The sequence below is a fragment of the Emys orbicularis genome, chromosome 3, assembly GCF_028017835.1.
Source record: "Emys orbicularis isolate rEmyOrb1 chromosome 3, rEmyOrb1.hap1, whole genome shotgun sequence".
Classification (NCBI taxonomy): domain Eukaryota; kingdom Metazoa; phylum Chordata; order Testudines; family Emydidae; genus Emys; species Emys orbicularis.
The window spans coordinates 142,616,851-142,635,026 of record NC_088685.1 but is presented as its reverse complement, the minus strand read 5'-3'; the positions used below and the strand labels follow the sequence as shown (position 1 = coordinate 142,635,026).

The window sequence follows — 18,176 nt, the reverse complement described above, 5'->3', positions numbered from 1 at the left end:
TTACCTGCCTAGCTGCTGCTTCTTTCAGGCTTCTCGCGAACATCTGATTCGCGGGAAGCAGGGGAGGGGGAGGAGAAGGGGAGCGGAGCGTTCAGGGGAGGAGGGGGACGTGAGCTGGGGCCGGGGGCAGGGTGGACAGCTGCCCGAGCCTTTGTTAAATAAAGCCCTTTTAGAACCGGTTGTCCCGGAACAACCGGTTCTACACTGGCTTCTAAATTTAACAACTGGTTCCTGCGAACCGGTGGGAACCGGCTCCAGCTCACCACTGATCATATTGTTGGGTTGTGGGATTATGATATCAGAGATAAACCAATCATTCTCTTCTTCCTCCTTTTTTCCTCTTCCACTCTCAAGATGATTTGCATACTACAATTTATTAAAATGTTATTAAAGTTCTTAAATTTTTGTATAAAATGTAGATCCAAATTTTTTCATGGTATGCAGATTTACAGAAAAGTGCTATTTATTTGTCTCTCCACTAATCCACATCAGATTATTTGAATTGAACATTACTATGGAGAATTAGCAAGAATGAGACTTTTTATAATGAAGAGTGCAAATGCTCAGAACTCATAAACTGTGTAAGGTTAATCGCTTCTCAAAGAAAGATGTAATTTAGTTTAATAGCAGACTGTAAAAGGCTAACATCTGGACACACACAAAATTTAATATATTGGAACTTGTTCATATGTTGAAATGTTTTTTTTTTTTAGAAGGAATTCAAAATGTTGAAATTAGAAACAAAATATTCTTATAATTCAGGTTTATATTTCAGCATAATCTCCCCAGGAAATTACAGTTATGTACATGCAGAATTTTTTATTTTTTTATCTAAGTAAATGTAATCTGTTTCATTAGAGTAGGAATCTTGTTGACTGGCTGAATTGTTCTTGAATGTTTCCCAGCATGATACCTGTCACAGGAGTGCCTCAGAAATAATAAATTACTCAAACATTTTTTCACTTTTTATTCCTTTGTAATCCCTCATCTCAGGGGGCAACCTGATACCTTTTGATATGAAAAAATGTTGCCAACCCAGTTGCAATTCATCATAAACTATATTTAGAGTTCAGTATAATGTCTTTGTATATTCAACAGTTCCTTTAACTCCTTCTGAAGGAAGCAGGTTATTAAGTAGAGTCATATTTGAGTTGTTTTATATATGTGAAAATTTAGAAAGTAAGTTAGGTATAATCAGTATATAGCATGAACCAAACTTGCGCATACTATACATGTTCTGTACATTTACAACAGGATGATGTATTTGCATAATACTTTAAAATACAGTGTAAAAGTTTTCAGTAGTATTTCCTACAGTACCTCTCCCAGTGAGGCAATCAAAGATTTTTCATTTTACTAGTAGAAAACTTGAATAAGTATATGCCAATTGTGCACTCCTGCTAAATTGAGTAGATTAAATCTTGATTTATATAAAAGATTCATAATATAAAATGATTCATAATAATATCAGCAGAGAATTTGGCCCATAGTAACATAGTGAGAATCAGCAAAGACTGACAACTATCAATCTTGCACTATAACAGAGTGCTTCAACTTGAAAATCAAGAGGAATTTTTCAAAGGCACCAGTTAGAGGTGGGCACCTAGCTGACCTTTTTGTCTGAAAAATCTTCCCCCAAATTTTGTTGGCCACCAGTGAGAGATTCTGTTACAAGACAAAAGCAGTGCAGGGCAACTGGCGTTGTGCTAATGAATTGTGTCCTGAGTACTATAAACTTATCTCTCTCTAAAACAGGTAAAATCTGTCATTTCCAATAAACATGTTTCTTACATTTTGGATTGAGAGCGCTATTCTTTGCTGTATTATTTATTTTCAATACCATATGCAGTTTAACCCAAAAGACCAGCTGAGTTAGGTTCTGAATTTAAGTACATATATTTCAGCAGTTCCTCACAAGAATGTTTGCCATAATTAAAAATAAGCTGAGATGCATCTGTGTTTAGGAAATAAATGAATCTGAGGGAAAAAAGAAAAATAAGTCGTTTTGTTTTGCTGGCTTCTTCCCTATTTGTCTATAGACAATGATGGATAAGAATCTCAATGGTTGCACTAAACCACCCCAAAATTCCACAGTTCACTTGCCCAGCATCCTATCACCAGCTTTTTGGAAGTCACTTATAGTGGTGGCTCCTCAGAGAAGAGAAAGTCCGCACAATGTGTCTGTCGCACCAAGTATGTACCCATCTAAGACCATAGGCACATACTTGAAGCAGCTAGCCCCTCACGCAGTTACATTCTATTTTTAGCATGCTAACTTGATGAGAGCTAGCACAGATAAGTCTCCTTGAGCTGGTGATCACATCCCCAGACATATGCTAAATGTGATCTTGGGAGGGCAAAGCCAACATGCAGATCTGTGTTCGTGCTAACTTCTAGGCTTTTCAAGTCTCCTATATTTGGAGCAGAGTGTCTAGTGTGATGAAAGTAAAATGGAGAGCTGCACTGTCAGTTAAGTGTATTGGAGAGAAGGTAAAGCAAGTGGACTTAATACCACAAGGAGAGGGATGGGAGGAAAGGCAGCAGTCTTGCAGGCACATGAGGAAAACTTCCATAAGTATTTGGATATAAAAGTTGCAAAAACTAATCAAAAACATCAAAATTGTTGCAGAAGTATTTTCTAAACCATTTTCACTTTTTAAAAATTCACAATTTTTAAAAATAAAATTGGTTCCATTTTGATCCCTACACAATGGAACAACTTTAAAATGTATTGGAAGTTTTTTCCTGACCAGCTTTAGGTAATTGAGATCCATCAGTTACCAGTGTTGGGACATGAAGTTAAGCGCTAGTGGCAACAGGTATGTGGCCTTGATTAAATTCTAGCTGGCTCATTGTGGTTGTGATTGGACTTGAGAGGCAACAGAAGGGAAATTTGCCCTTTAAATCCTAGAAATCTGGTGCTAGAAGCCTATGTGTAGATAGATAGAAGTGTCAATTTTTCAGTCTGTATCTAGACCTAACAGGAGGTGAGAGGAGATATGCAGAAATCAGGGGAAAGGCAGCACAGAAAAGGAAAATACTGATAGATTATTGAGCAAAAAAGAAAGAAAATACTAGAGGCTAGATAAAATAAGTATGGGGAAAGGGAGAAATTAAAAGATAAGGAGAGCTAAAGATAGAGAAAAATAGAAAAGATGGAGAAACAAACAGCATTAACTCTGGAGTCACTCAGGCTGAAGCCAGTAAAAGAATCTGACCACCTGACCTGAAGGTCGGAAAAATTTGAAGTAATAAAATTGATAATAAGAGGGTAAATGAGGGAAAAGGGGGAAGATAAAAGTGTCATATCTGAGTGAGTGTCACAATACCTTCTGCAGTTTCTTGGAAAAGCATTGAGTGCCTCCTGGTGAATTTTGGAAAATAGAATATTTAGAAACAATTCTGCTTATATATCTTAGATTTTCTGAACTTTTCTTTTACTAAGGATATTTGCATTCAACAGGAATATGTTCTTCTGGTCTAGCTGCATATTCCCTACATGAAGTACTAATCCCCTGTTTGTTTGTCACATCACAATCATTTCCACAGAAACTAATAAGTGTGATGCCAAAAACAGAGCATTATGACTTCAGATAAGGAGTAAGGAACAGTAAATAATTCTTAAGCACTAAAGAAACTGTGTTCATACTGATGTCCAGAATGACAGACAAGCCGGTAGAAGATGCAGGAAATATAGCCAGAGCTGATTCTCTATACGTTTCCCAAATGTCTCCAGGAGTTATTTGCGCCAGTACTACAGGACCTAACTAGCTTTACTCTTTTTGTAGCTCATTAGCCTGCAGGTAAGTCCTAATGGTTCAAAATTAGTCTGACTTTCAGGTCTGCAGGCTTGCAGTTTGATAACTTTGAAGGTGAGTTTTACATCTTCACTCCCTGCCAGAAAACCTTGAATATCTTCCTGCCATCTCTCTGAGTATATCTGTAACCAAATGGTTTTGTCCCACTAGAACTACTGAGTCCTAAAGAGGTGGGCTCCTTCACAAGGGTGTCATCTTTCTCCATACCCTTGATAATTTTCTGGTTTATTCTGTCTTCTTGGAAAAGAGAGGTTTTATTAATGCCTATCCTTGCTCTGGCTTTGTCTATTAAGGCACTAATTCTCTTCTTCCTTTGGTCCTTTGCCTTGTTCCCGCTTCACTGAGTGTATGTCTACGCTACAATGGGGAGGTGTGATTGCAGCATGTGTAGGCATACCCAAGTAGCTTTGATCAAAGCTAGTTTGGGTAACAATACCAGTGAAGCCACGACAGTGTGAGTGGCTTCATGAGCAAGGCCTGCTCGCCCAGGATCCTGGTAACATACTTGAGTAGAATCATAGGACTGGAAGAGACCTCGAGAGGTCATCTACTCCAGTCCCCTGCACTGATGGCAGGACTAAATATTAGCCACACCCATTGCTGCTGCCACCGTTTCACAGCTATTATTATGCAAGCTAGCTTTGATCTAGCCCAATCAAAGCTAGCTCAGATATGTCTACACATGGTGCAATCACACTTCCTGATTGCAGTGTAGACATATCCTGAGACAGCACTTCTTAATGAAGTGAAACATTTGACAAGAAAAACTCATGACGTTTATGGTTTGATATTGAGACAACAGTGACCGTGAAGATCGGTGGCAAAGTCAGGAGGAGCAATTAGGAAAAATTTGAGCTGCCTGCAAAATTTAAAGTATTAATAATAAAGGGGCACAAGTTTTGAAAGATTAGTACCTTCTGCCATGATGGTAATTTTTAGGCTGAGATTTTTGAAAGAGCTTAAGGAAGCTGGTGCCAAACACCAACTGCAATTCAATGGAATTTGGACACACAACCCTCTTAGGCGCTTTTAAAAATCCCAGCCTTTAAGAGATGTAAAATGCCACACATCACACCAATTTCACTTATAAAAAATGATTTCCGGAGAGAGCCCCCACTAACTTGGTGACTGTTTAAAGTGTGTGGCCTTTTGATGGTGCTTTAAATTAATTAATTTGCATGCCTGGACACTTATGGATGCCACTATCCCCTGAATAGGAAAAACATAGGTAAATTCCTTCTGGTTCTGAAATACCACTAACAGGTGCAACGATTGCAGCTGCATTTTCGTTTGTTTAATAACTAATCGAATTATTCAGGGGAAGGCAAATTTGAGATATACTCTCATATGGTGTGATAGTTAGTGGCTTTTATTCACTACTTGAAAATAAAGATGCAGTAACCCAAACATTAAATACCCATAGATCCCCTTTTCTTTGTGATGTAAAACTTTGACAACCTGAAATGACATTTATGTGATGTAGCAAGAGAATATAAAAACTGTTCAATACTGCAGGGAAATAATAAAACAAGAAATTGTCTTTGAAGCACCTACTATAATGGGTGCTCTAAAATAAACAATAAAAGGGAATTTGTTTTCACTGTACTAAAACTCTCATGTTACTAAGTTATATACATGCAGTTGAGGTTTCTAAGATTCGAGGTCACTAGAAAAAAGATCTTCAGTCCACCCTCAGAAACCATGTGCTGTAATAAGTTTGATTAACAAAAAAACTATCAGCATTACTAAATGAGTTTATAAAGTTTGCACAACACAACTGTCTTCATATTTTTTCTTTATTTTGCTACCATGCTGTATTTTCCATTAATTTATTTAAAAGAATGAAAATGAGTCGTCATTTTTGATCTATTAACATTATTTTTTCACTTCTATTTGCAAGTGTTGTAAAATACAAGATCAATAAAATATTTTTTGCCTGTTATAAAAACATCAGATTGAAAAAACACAGTTCTGTGTGGTAAAAAAGTAGGAGTGATATTTAGATACATATTTTCAAAATAATGCAGGTATTTAGATGTGACTGCAATTTTTATGGTCACTAGCAGTTATACAAGGAGTTAGCTACAAATTGCATTGAAAATATAATCCTTAATGCTAGGCCTGTGGCAATTGTCTCTATTTCAAATTCCAATTTGTCAGTGTTTTCAAAGTTGTTGGTTTTTGTTTTGTTTTGTTTTTAACATCATAGGTCTGTAGATCTTTGAAAAATAGTGTATTTGATAATGTATCTCTTTTTAAAATACAATTTTTGCATTTCTTGTTTATAGAATATTATTTAAGGACAAAGACCGGAATTGGGAAGAAATTGAAAACAAGTTACGAACTGAGAGCGAAGTTCCTATTGTAAAAACTTCAAGCATGGTATGAAGAAGTATCTTCTTGGGATGGAACGAGACTCATTTTCACCTGGTTTCTAATTCATAAATGATTGGGCATGTTTTAAAGGGGAAGAAGCAAGGCAATAATCTTGAGAAAAAGTTTGAGAATTTAGGAGACTTTCTGCCTCAATAGCTCTTAAATTAGTTAAAATTTTCATACTTCATGGATATTGAACAAAATGACAAGAAAAACATTCTATTCTCTAGAATTCAGCATCTTAAGAATGTTCATTTAAAATACTACAAAGCATAGTTCAACCATTGTGTTTATATGCATTTTGTTAGGTATGTTACATTAGGACAATAAACCAAAGGCTAGTGTATTCAGAACATGTCACTCTCAGTGAGAAATGGCCTGAAATAACCTGTTTTTTTTTTTCTGAAGAATGGCTTAATAAATCAAAGAGTCAAAACCAAACACCGACTCCTTAAAATACCTTTCATTTGAGCAAAGAATAATTTAGTAACCCTCAGAATTTAAAATCTGGATTATGTTTGAGGAATTCTCACTGGAATTATTTCACATGCTTGAGGAAGACCGATTTAATTACTGGCTCTTACTATTTAGAAAAATAGTTGTACTTTGATGTAGGTGAATGAAAATATTTAGGAAATATTGTAGAAAGAGCCCTCTTCAAAATTAAGCACATTTGTTTTCTGCTTTTCAGTTGACATTATGAAATGTGTGAGTAAGAATTTGTTATTCCTTCTTATTTAAGGCCAGATTGTGGCCCATCTTGAGCACCAATGCAAGGGAGTTGAGCATGTGAGTTACCCCCTTACTCCATTGCACTTTGCCACTGCTTCCTGCAAGGAGAGGGAAACATGCTCTGCAGAGCCACTACATCACCTCCTCATGCCCAAAGGAATGGGAAGTGTAGTCACACCAGTGCATTCGGATTGTCCACACCCATCAAGTCTACTCCCTTCCTGGAGCAGTGGGGAGACCAGGAAGGAAACTGAATTTACTAGTCACGTTCTCACAGCACAACAATGCAGTTCCTTGCAATGGGCTAAATCACAAGCTGATAAACCCTTAGTTTTCAGTCTTAAGTCACTAGATATTAGAACTTTATCAGATTTGATAATCTAAATCCAGCTTTATTTTTCTCTTAAACCACTGAACATTTGTTATTGGTCTTGTAATTTCTATAGAACACTCATTTTTCAAAGGCAGATCCACTTTACTGATTAAGTGCTATGAATTGGGTACATTTACAGTTCTTTTTTAAATTTGGCAAATAATTCATAAAAACTTCTGAAGTAAGCTTATAATATTAGAAACATGGTAATTTAAGAGAGGTATTCTCAGGTCTTTTTCAATGCAGGTCTTTCTTTTACCAAGGAGTCTAAGTTTGTATCCTAAAATTCATTTATATATACTTGTTATTTAAGGATTCTCATAGAAGGAAGAAATTTTTAAACAAAGTTTTAGTTTTTGTGTTTGTTCCTAACTTGATTGATTTTAATTTCACTGTTTTTCCTATGGCAAAACATTAAAGTCCGAAATTTTTTTGGTCCCAGCTACTGAATTTATAGTTTCTATTTAGTATTTGGTATCAACAGTTTATTGGTCAGTGTCTAGCACCAGATTGTAGAATTCCAGTATTTACTGGTTCTAGATCAAATGTTCTCAAAAAATGCCGAAGGACTATCACGACTATTGTCTGTGGAACACTGATGTCATGTTCGAATGTGGAATCTGCTGAAAGATATCGCCTTAACCCATCAAACCCAAGATAATTGGCTCAAGTGTTTCTTGGCCACCTTCAAGAATCCATAAATTGGATTAATCAGTACAGAAGTCTTTCAAAAGAATTCTGGAAGTCAGTTGCTATTTTGCAAAATTCTTAGCTTTAAAAGAAGAATGTTTCTTCATTGCTCTTTTCAAAGCATTATGAATATTAGAACTTTGCTGCTTCAGTTTATAGTTCTAACATGCCCAATTGGTATTCCAGAGGCAGGATTATAGATGCACCCAAACTGACCTTATTGCAGGTACGCCACAACAACACATGATACATTATTAAAATGAAATGACTTAATAGCTACAGTTTCGTGTTAACGTATCAGTAATGTAAGTACTGATACATTAGTGACTGCACCTCTTATGGCTGTGGGATAACTATCTGGTCATAATCATGGTTACCTAATTTTCTTGAGTGGTGCCTAGACTGTACAGCTCAGACTTTCCAGGCATGGTCACCATGTTAGCTGGGTGCTCAACTCCAGTATATTATATTAGAGCCACCATCAAGCTAACCTCTGCCAGTTAGAATACCTTTTGTCCTGTGGTATAAGCTATCCTGATTACCCCTAAATCAGGTTATGAGACATGAAGCATCTTCCCCACATCCCCTAAAAATGAATTTATATTGTAACTTTCCTGCAAAGCCTTGCTGGTTAGCTGCCTCAATGTTTTGGCAAAATGGTTCTTTCCAGCCCTGGTGCCATGGGGGGATTCAGTCTGGCTCATGGTTGGGAATAGGTTTTGCGGGTCCACGAGCAAGGAATGGAATGAGCCTTGATACCCGTGGACCCCATTTAAGGAATCGATGTGGGCAACTGGCCAGTCAAAGGAATTCTTTGTTTCTGATAGGGCAACCAGTTGTGCATCCCACAGCAACGCAGCCTGACCTAACTGGCCATCTGGCCAGGGGCCCTGGTTATTTCTGCCCCCCACCGCCCCCCCCCCCCCCCCCCCCACACACACACACACAAACAACCAGCTCCAACAAGAGCCATTCCTACTGCAGGGAGATACAACCCAAACAACTAATGAGAGGATTTCTTTTAAGTTTACTATTGAATTATTAAATCTGCTTTTTCTTAGTGAAAAGTAGCACTAGAAGTTTGAATATTTGTTTCTTCCCCAGGAGATTTCATCAATCTTGCAGGAGCTGAAAAGAGTTGAAAAACAGTTGCAAGGTATTTCATGTTTTATACAGTTTTGCTGCATAATGTCTAAATGCATTGCAGAAACCCCTAATAAATACTGACCAGGGTAAGGTAATATTAAGGCTCTCCAAAATGGCTCACATTGATTTATTTTGTTTTAATTCAAGTCTTTGGTTTAAACAATTATTTATGGTACATCACTATTTCAAGGAACTAAGATTGAAAGGTGGAGTAAAAATCCCTAATTTCCTGACCTCCTTCATGCATAATTGTACATTGCTTTGTAAACGTAATCATCCTGGAGTACAGGGTTAGACATTTTCCATTAAAGCCATATAAACCTTATTCACGTCTTACTAAATATGAATGCTGGGAGAAGATATTGTGAACTGAGCTAAACTACATGACTCAGGGGAAGAGTGAAATTTTCTCCATTGGCCAGTTTCCTACTGTTCATAGAAGAAACTTTAAACAATTTTTTTCATGTCATTGTTTGAACCAGTGTATTATATATTAATTCTGTTTGAAGTAATTAGGATCTCCATGTAAGCTAAAACAAGACTTCCATAATGTATATATAAAAAGAATAAACCAAAATGTTATTTTAATAAATTATAATAATGATAATCTCTAATCAAACATTAATATAATATGAATGTTAACATCTCAGTAGAGAGGCTTTACTAAATTATTTTAAAACTATGAGGGGAAATGATTATGCACTTTGTATGGAAGAGAGAAGGCCAGAGTTAAAATGAAAAGGAGAGAGGCTCCCAAAAGCAAACAAGCGACTTACATCAGGAAGGCTTGACAGATTCAGTATTTTTATTTATGTATGTATTTGGCAAGGGACAGTTTTGCAGAATGGCAGCAGAGATTCAGACTGGTTAGATAGGATAAATCAAGACCTCTCCAAGGCACTAATATCTTCATGTATAGAACAATTAAGGACAAGAAAGAAAAATATAGTAGGAGTGCAGCCTGTAGGGAGTGTCTAAAACAGGTTATTTGATTATGTCCAAAATTAAGGACTTCCAGATTAATGCTATAAAAGGGATATTTAAAATTACATTGTCCTCTCTACTTCAGGGTACTGAATAATTTATTGATAATACATTGAGCTACCAAAATACTAAATAAATGCTAAACTATTGCTTTTTCCTGTGTCAAGACTAATTATGAGGATGTGTGGTGGGTGGAGATACATGCTTCAGTTATAGAAGTTTGCTATGCAGACATGGCTAAGAGTGCATCACATGTATATTGCACTTATAAAATAAATAAAATGCAACTTTAAACGATTAATTAGCTGAGTTTGACTACATTAAAGAGAACCTACACATAAAATGTGTACACGCATAAGTGTGTGTGAGGTGAAGAGCAGATTATAGTTTTGATGGGAGAGATGGAGTAATGGTCCATGTTTATGTATATTTCTTTGTGAGATTGGGTTGTGTTGTCTTGGTTTTTTGTATGTTGTATTGTAATTTGCTATTTTGTTTGTATTCTAATTTGATTTTAAACCCTCTATTAATGTATGTTTTTAAAAAAAGAAAATTTCAGGAGAAAGATCTAGACGTCTTGGACAGGTCATTGAAGATATCTGCTCACTGTACACAAACTCAAAAATGCTAATTTGATTCTAAGATATATCTGTATTAAGGGATGAAGAGTAATAAAGGACATATTTTAATATTATACATATTTATATACGTTGATTACTGTGTTTGGGTTAAGTCACTTTACCTTAAAAAAATTAGAAATATGAGGTCCTGAGAAGGGTAACAAAATGTATGCGTGGGCACACATTTAATCAGAGATTAAAACAGTGGTTATTTAGGTGCTCAGACAATCTAATTAGACCTTATGGAAACATAGATCAGTTCTGTTTGGAAAGCAGAAAAATACACGTTGAACATACCAAATTATTAATTGTACAGTGAAGCTGTATTAGGTACTTCAGTTTTCCCCACTTCCTAATGCAGTCAGTTAAAAGGGGTAAAAGAAATTACTGTTTTATGCAGCATTTAATCAATTTATGGAATTTACTACTATAGGATATTACTGAAGGAAATATAATATCTTAGGAATATTACAAAATAAAAACCCTTGTATGTGAATAACAACTGCATCTGCCATTACAGTATAAGGGCTATTGGCCCTCATGGTACCAGATACAAGTTGATCATCAGCTAGTCTTAGACTGTTCACTCTCTCTTTTTTCTAACCAAACCATGCATTGTATAGGTTTTGTATAGTTTCCCTGAAATATTGAGGCTTAGTATATGAAAAGGCTTCTGCCAGAGGTGACATACCAAGCTACAGTCATCATCATGTTCTTGTATTCGAGTAATTATTTTGTAATGTCCAGCAGACAAAAGGCCAGCATCTCTGTCAATATTCTGGCATTATAGAAATAATCAATAGAACCGAATCTTTGCATCATCATTTCCATTCAGACTCTGAAAATGAAACAGAACAGTGCTGAGTTATTGATATTAATGGGTTGTCTGCAGACTCTTAACCCAGGGGAGGGAATCAAAGATGTGTATGAATTCAAATGCTGAAAAGTATGATAGAGACTTTGTTTAAGAGTTGTTTTTCTCAAAGCACAAAACCCTAATCTTTGTTTTTGTTTTGTTTCTCTCCCTCCCTCCACTCCTTGGTGGTTTAGTGATTAATGCTATGATTGACCCTGATGGTACTTTGGATGCTCTGAGCAACTTGGGATTCACAAGCCCTGTCTTACCTGCTCAACCTAAACATAAGTCCAGCCCTGTTTCTCACAGTACCCGCGCTCAGATACAACCAAACTGTCAACCTGAAGCTAGGGCCCTTCGGCCTGCCGTCATCTCTGTTTCAACTGCATTTGACAATGTTGAATCCAAGCCTGACTTCAGCATACATTTCAACAGGTTCAACCCAGATGGGGAGGAGGAAGATCCCAGTGTGCGTGAATGACATTATTAATTGTTGTCATAATTACCTTCAATATGGAATGTCTAGAAATAAATGAAGAGTCATAATGTTGCTTTTATACACACACAAAATGTTCAAACTGCAGTTGGTTTGTTAAACCAGTTTCCTTTAACTGTGATGCTTTGATTGTCATGCACATCCTCTTCAAACCATACAGATGAGCATTGATACCAATATAGAAAAGCAGATTGTGGCAGGTTTGCCCTTTGTGGTTGTGTGCTTTGCAAACAGAATTCTATCAGCAGTCTTTCCCTACATAGATTTTTCTTTTTAAGAGCAATGCTTTTAAAGTGACCTGCAAGCAGACTAACATCCAATGTTACTGAAACTCCAAGTCACCTGTGCCAACCTGTTCTATAAATGGACCTCTTCAATTAAAGTTTGTATAGAATTATTGAACAGTTATGTTTGATGCTGAATAAGAGGATTTATATAGGATACATTACCTTTGAGTACAATAACACATTATTGTATAAGATAAGACAGACTTTGCAAAGCATTCATTCTTTCATACTGAAATTTTCAAATAGTTCTGTGATTTATATAACCTTGTTGCTGCGTAAATTGTCTTGGAGTTTACGAAGTTCAGCTATTATGTTTGCACTAAGAATTTGCTGGGAGTGGTAGGTGAACATATCAATATCAATAGGAGTCAGTCTTTTGATGTACATAGAAAATTGATAATACTGTACTTGTTTCAACAGAGCAGTGTTTTAATCCACTTTCCGAAAGGACAATTTGGCACTTTTTGATCTTGTTCAAAATGTCTTTTTGATGTGAATGAAAGTAGAAGGATTTCATATCTCATTTCTCTCCAAATGTTTGTCGAAACAATAAAACAAGTTTACACGTACAACTGTGTGGGACATTTAAAAGCATAGTGAGGCAAATGGGTTCTCATACTAAGTTGCCAATTCAAATGCAACATAAGTTTACAAAAGCGATGTGTGTTTCTTGGAATGATCATGAGGTGTAAAATTTTCTTCTGAAGTCATAACTTGGTTGATCAATAGTCTCACTCCCAAGCAAATACATTGCTTCTGTATATTTTCCTGTAGAATCCTCGTAAGTCTGTCTCTCTGTCTTATACGTTTAAAAGGACTCTGAAAGAAGACTGCTAATGTAGATTTCTTGCTTATACCACTGAAAAGCAAGTGTATTTAAAATATCCTACATAAACCTATTTTCTATATAAGTTGTCCCAGTAACGTAACATTTGGAAATAATAAAAATAAAAGTAAATGACCTTGTATTTCCAGAACACTAATTTGGAGGAATCTTATTTCTGTTAAATGTAACTAATAGACTGGAATTTCCCTGCTTTTGCGTCAGTCTCTTTATATTAATGTTACACATACAGTTTTGCAGCTTTTATGAAATGGTCTTTAGTAGTTCAGCAATAATCCTATATGACATATGTTTAAAATACTTTCTGTACATTTTTATATTTTACAGGATTTCAGAAGTAAAAAGTTAGACCAGTTAATAAAAATGCAAAAACATTTTTGTAGCGATGTAAGAAAACCAATAATTTGTGGTATAATGGATTTCATATTTGTTTAAAGTTTAAAAGAAAACAGAATATCCTTCTTGTACAACTCAATATTCTACTCCATTAGTTTACAGAGGCAATAGAAAATGTTTGAAATGGTGCAGAAGGGCAAAAATAAATTGAAAATAGGGTCAGGTGTTGAAAAATTAGTGCACCAAAACCACCATCACAATTCTTTCTTTTGTTTAATCCTTGGGAACAGAATTTTTCCCCAGACACATGAAAAATAGGGAGGGGTTTAGGAAAAATTAAAAATTTAGGCTCTCCGCACAAGATTTTGTTTGTGTTCATTCAGGCATTTACACCCTTTTGTTCTGTAAGAAGCATTTTGCATTTACTATGTTATTTTGTATGGACATATTCTCCTTATTTATTTTTGTTACATTTATTATGTATGTTATTTTGTTATATGCATTTACAACTCCATTTTTAAATAAAGTGTTTCTGGAACTTTATATAATTGTGTGTGTGTGTGTATATATATATATATATATATATATATATATATATATATGTAATTCAATGGTTTGAAACTAGGAAGGTTCAGATGTTTCTGCTTTGTTGGAACTTACATTAAATTACTCAGTTAGGAAATGGCATTTTCCTAAATGTACTTCCAGATAGTCTTTCTTTCCTGGAAGATGTTACATTGTATGTTGTTTCTTCCAGATCAGATACACTGCTCTGACAATAATACTTATTGCTTGCTTTTCCACATCCAGGCTCACCATTTCCACACTGGTTTTTACTTCTGCTTGTGCAGCTAGAGAGGCAAAATCAGACCTGTCAATCACCAAGTAAACTCCACCTTCAGAAATGAAAACAAATGAGTTTTGATCTGCCTTCTGGCAGCAGCAAATAGTAGTTTCCAGACATGTTTTCCATGAGCTACAAAGCATAAGAAATCCTTTTTAAACATTCTGATTTTGTTCCAGATTGGTGTCTTTGCTTGTCCCAGCTGGGAATTGGCCTGTGCTTTTCTTCAGGAGCCTGTCTAGTCAGGGCAATGTGAATGTGCTGCATTGAGTGCAGCAGCCTAATGTACAAATTTTGCTCTAAGAAACATTCTCAGTCAACATGTTCCAGCATCTACCTTCAGTCATCAGCCCCACCATTGGCACTGGTACCCCGGGTTTCAGCACTCAGTGATGTGGTGCACATCAGAGGCTGGGGATAAGATCTCTGGCCTTGCTTCAACCCAACCCCTCCTACAACCTGACAGTCCAAGAAATGGCACCGATGCAAGAAGGTGCTCGGGCTCTGGTGTCTGCACTCGGCAGTGCAGCACAGAGCACAACAGAAGGGACTAACTCTGGTCCTACTTCAGTAACCCTTCCAGACTAGCAGGCACAAAACTGGACAGAGGTACCAGAAGCAGTTCCACAACTCTCAACTTCAGACCAGCAGAAGGACCCAAGGATCAACTGACTCCATGGATTCCAATTAGGCAAGGCTCTAGCACTTAACACCCCAGTAGGGACATCCCCTATGCTGTACATGGACCTTGTGGTGGTCCCCACCTCAGCTGCCACTGTTATAAAGGTACCTCCCCTAGCTGCCAATGCTTTCATCAGCTGGGAGTGAATGCCTTTCCTTGCTTGTATTCCTCACACATACAGCCCCCTCTCTGTAAGCACTGCAGCAACCCATGATTGTCTCCAGAAGGTGGCAGTTCATCAGTGGCCTCCCTCTTCAGATGTTCTACCCACCATTCTTCAAATAGAGGTTGTTCAGAGACTTGTCTCAAATGGCTCCCACTTGAAATCAGACTATTGCCTGCCCTGACTGGCTGACTTCAGGAGGCATGGGTCCCAGCCCATCTGTGAACATCCATCAAAGTTGCATTTCTGGTGGCCATCACATCTGCATGCAGAACAACTGAGAAGTAAGGACATTGCCAATGGAATCTCAGTATTAACCTGTTCAGGATAAGGTTACCTCAACTGCTGCTTTGCATCAAAAGACAACAGTGTGTTTCATCACTCTCAGGAGAATGGCTCTCCTTAATATCTAACCTAAAACTCAAGCATATGATTAACATTCTCAAGGCAGTTGTGATTTGCTTTGCGAGAACTTGGGCATATAGAAAATCTACAGTTATTTCTCCTGTAACACCCAGTTGTTAAAGGCAAAGTAATATCTACTGCTAGGGCTTAAAATTATATTAAAGGGGAAAATAAAAGAGGGAGATCAAAGCTCAGCCAGTAAGAGCACTTCCTGTCTCATGGGCCAAAACGTCCTTTGAATCCTAAAAAAAAAAAATCTGCAAGGCAGAAACTTGGGCCTCAAACCTGTCAGCATGCACATGCTTAATTTCACTCTCCTGAATAATCACTCAGAAGTCAATGGGAGTGTTCACATGCTTCTTAAATGCATCCAACGAAGTGGGCATTCACCCACGAAAGATTATGCTCCAATACATCTGTTAGTCTTAAAGGTGCCACAGGACTCTGATGCTTCTTAAAGTTAAGCATGCAGGATTGAAGGGTTGATAGTTTAGTCACGCTTTTGCCAGACACTACAAACTAAACAATACAGGCTTTGTCAGATTCTGCCATTGCTAGGAGTAAACTGCATGCTATAATACTTCAATACATCTATAAATCTAGAACTTTTTGCTTTCATTTTGGTAAGAGTTATTCAAAGCACTTTCTTGGGAGTGAAACCCCAACAGAAAAATAGTGAGCCAAGACGACAGGCAGAGTCCATTGATAACCTGTATGTTTCTCCTCTCTGAGTAGTAGTACCCATGCTCCCATGCTGACCGTCTGCCCCCACTCCTAAATGTAAAAGGGCAAAGTTCTGTTCAGTAAGCAAGTTATGCTACTGTGCTCTGGAGACACTTTAAATCAGGGGAAGTCAACTATTAAGTGTTAACAGTTAAAGTTAAGCTATTTTTCAGTCCAGCTCCCATCTGATGATTGACAGGTCCAGTTCTGCAGCCTTATTCACAGAGCAGAAGTAAAACAATAAAGGAATGGTGAGCCTGAATACTCAGAGAAAAGAAATCCACTGTCCAGGTTTTTTTCCTTTAAGCACTTCACAAACATTAGCCAATCTTGTGAGGCAGGTAAATATTTATTATCCCCATTTCACAGTTGGAGTATAGTATGACTAAGTGACTTGTCCATGTTCTCAGAAGAAGGCACTGTCAAAAGGTGGAATTCCAGCCCTTGAGTTCCAGACACCCAGATAAGAAAGTATGTTAAAAATTTTAAAGGAATCTACCTGAACCGAAGAACCTAAGTCCTATTTTCAGAAGTTACTTAGAAACCCAAGTCTCACTGCAAGTCACTTTTGTAAATGAGATTTAGGATCCTAAATCACTTAGCTGCTTTTGGAAATTTTACCTGTTACATCATCCAGAAAAGAATATAGAAAAGGTACCAAAGCTAGAAAATGTATATTAAAAAAGTCTAACTTTAGGGACAAATGAATATTATACCCATATTAAGCATTAGTCTAAACCCACTAGCGCCTCAAGGTTAGAGTTCTTAGCCAAATTAAAAATATTAATACATATTTTCACAATTATTAGATTCTCTCACCTTGTATGGGAAAGGTAGTGAACCTCTGGAGTGAAAGTCATTTCAGGATTCTAGAGGTCTTTATACTGTACAAACAGTAACCAGTTTAACAGCTTCATCCATTTGATAGAAACACTACTTATTTTTCAGCTGAATTATAGTGGAAATGCTGCTGGTCCTTCATGACAGAAAAAGCTGAATTGATGGCAGATACTGCTTGAATAAAGGATATCTACAGTATGAGGCTCCTACACTCCTAAACTGTGAGTTTCTCCATATATGAAGGCAGTCTTGGACACACAGGAAGGAGGACACAGTTAAATGTTAGCGATACAAAGAAACTATATTACTGATTAATATAATGCAATCTGTGAAACAGCTATTCTAAGCGAAAGAGAGTAAAGCAGGAAGGAGATAAAGCAGAGAAAAGACATGGTAAGAGGAGATGGAGAGGAAAAGTGCTGAGCTTGTGATATTAATGACAGGTTTGGATGCAGGAGTAAAGAAAGTTCACAGCAGATAATTCAGGTGGTGACTGGGGATGGGGATAGGGAATCATACATTTTAAAAAATCAGCTAAGCACAGTAATGAAGGCTAATAATGAAACTAATCTTTCACAGTATGAGAAATGAAACTTAAACATGCAAGGGAATCAAGTACTTTATAGTCAGAAGTTGATTTAGGTGAATTGAAGATTTGCAGAAGGGATAATAATGAATAGAAATGGTTATTAGGTAAGGAGAGAATACTAAGCAGCTGACCAAGGTAGTATGTACTATAAGGCAATGCATTAATTGGTGACATAGAATAAGTGTGAAAAGAGCGTAACTGGGTGCAGACCACAAGTGAGAATTATGCTGAGGCCGCAGGAGTGATCTCATTGGGACGTGCAGAAATCTTGGAGGTACATTTCCTAGCCCTGTCTGCTGCTATCTGCTTCTTCTGGGGCACCATTCTCCCTGCTCCCTTCTAGACAGGAAGGTGGGTGCTCTCCACGCCATG

The 18,176-nt window shown here is 37.0% G+C and overlaps 1 protein-coding gene across 1 annotated transcript in view; it reads left to right on the top strand.

The window, feature by feature from the left end:
- Positions 1–12,076, top strand: part of CEP170 (centrosomal protein 170) — a 195,426-nt gene extending 183,350 nt beyond the window's left edge. Inside the window, exons 18-20 of the mRNA XM_065401011.1 lie at positions 6,107–6,200; positions 9,094–9,145; positions 11,790–12,076. Of these exons, the coding sequence (XP_065257083.1) occupies positions 6,107–6,200; positions 9,094–9,145; positions 11,790–12,076 (433 nt within the window). The remainder of the gene's footprint in view (positions 1–6,106; positions 6,201–9,093; positions 9,146–11,789) is intronic.
- The last annotated feature ends 6,100 nt before the right edge of the window (positions 12,077–18,176 follow it).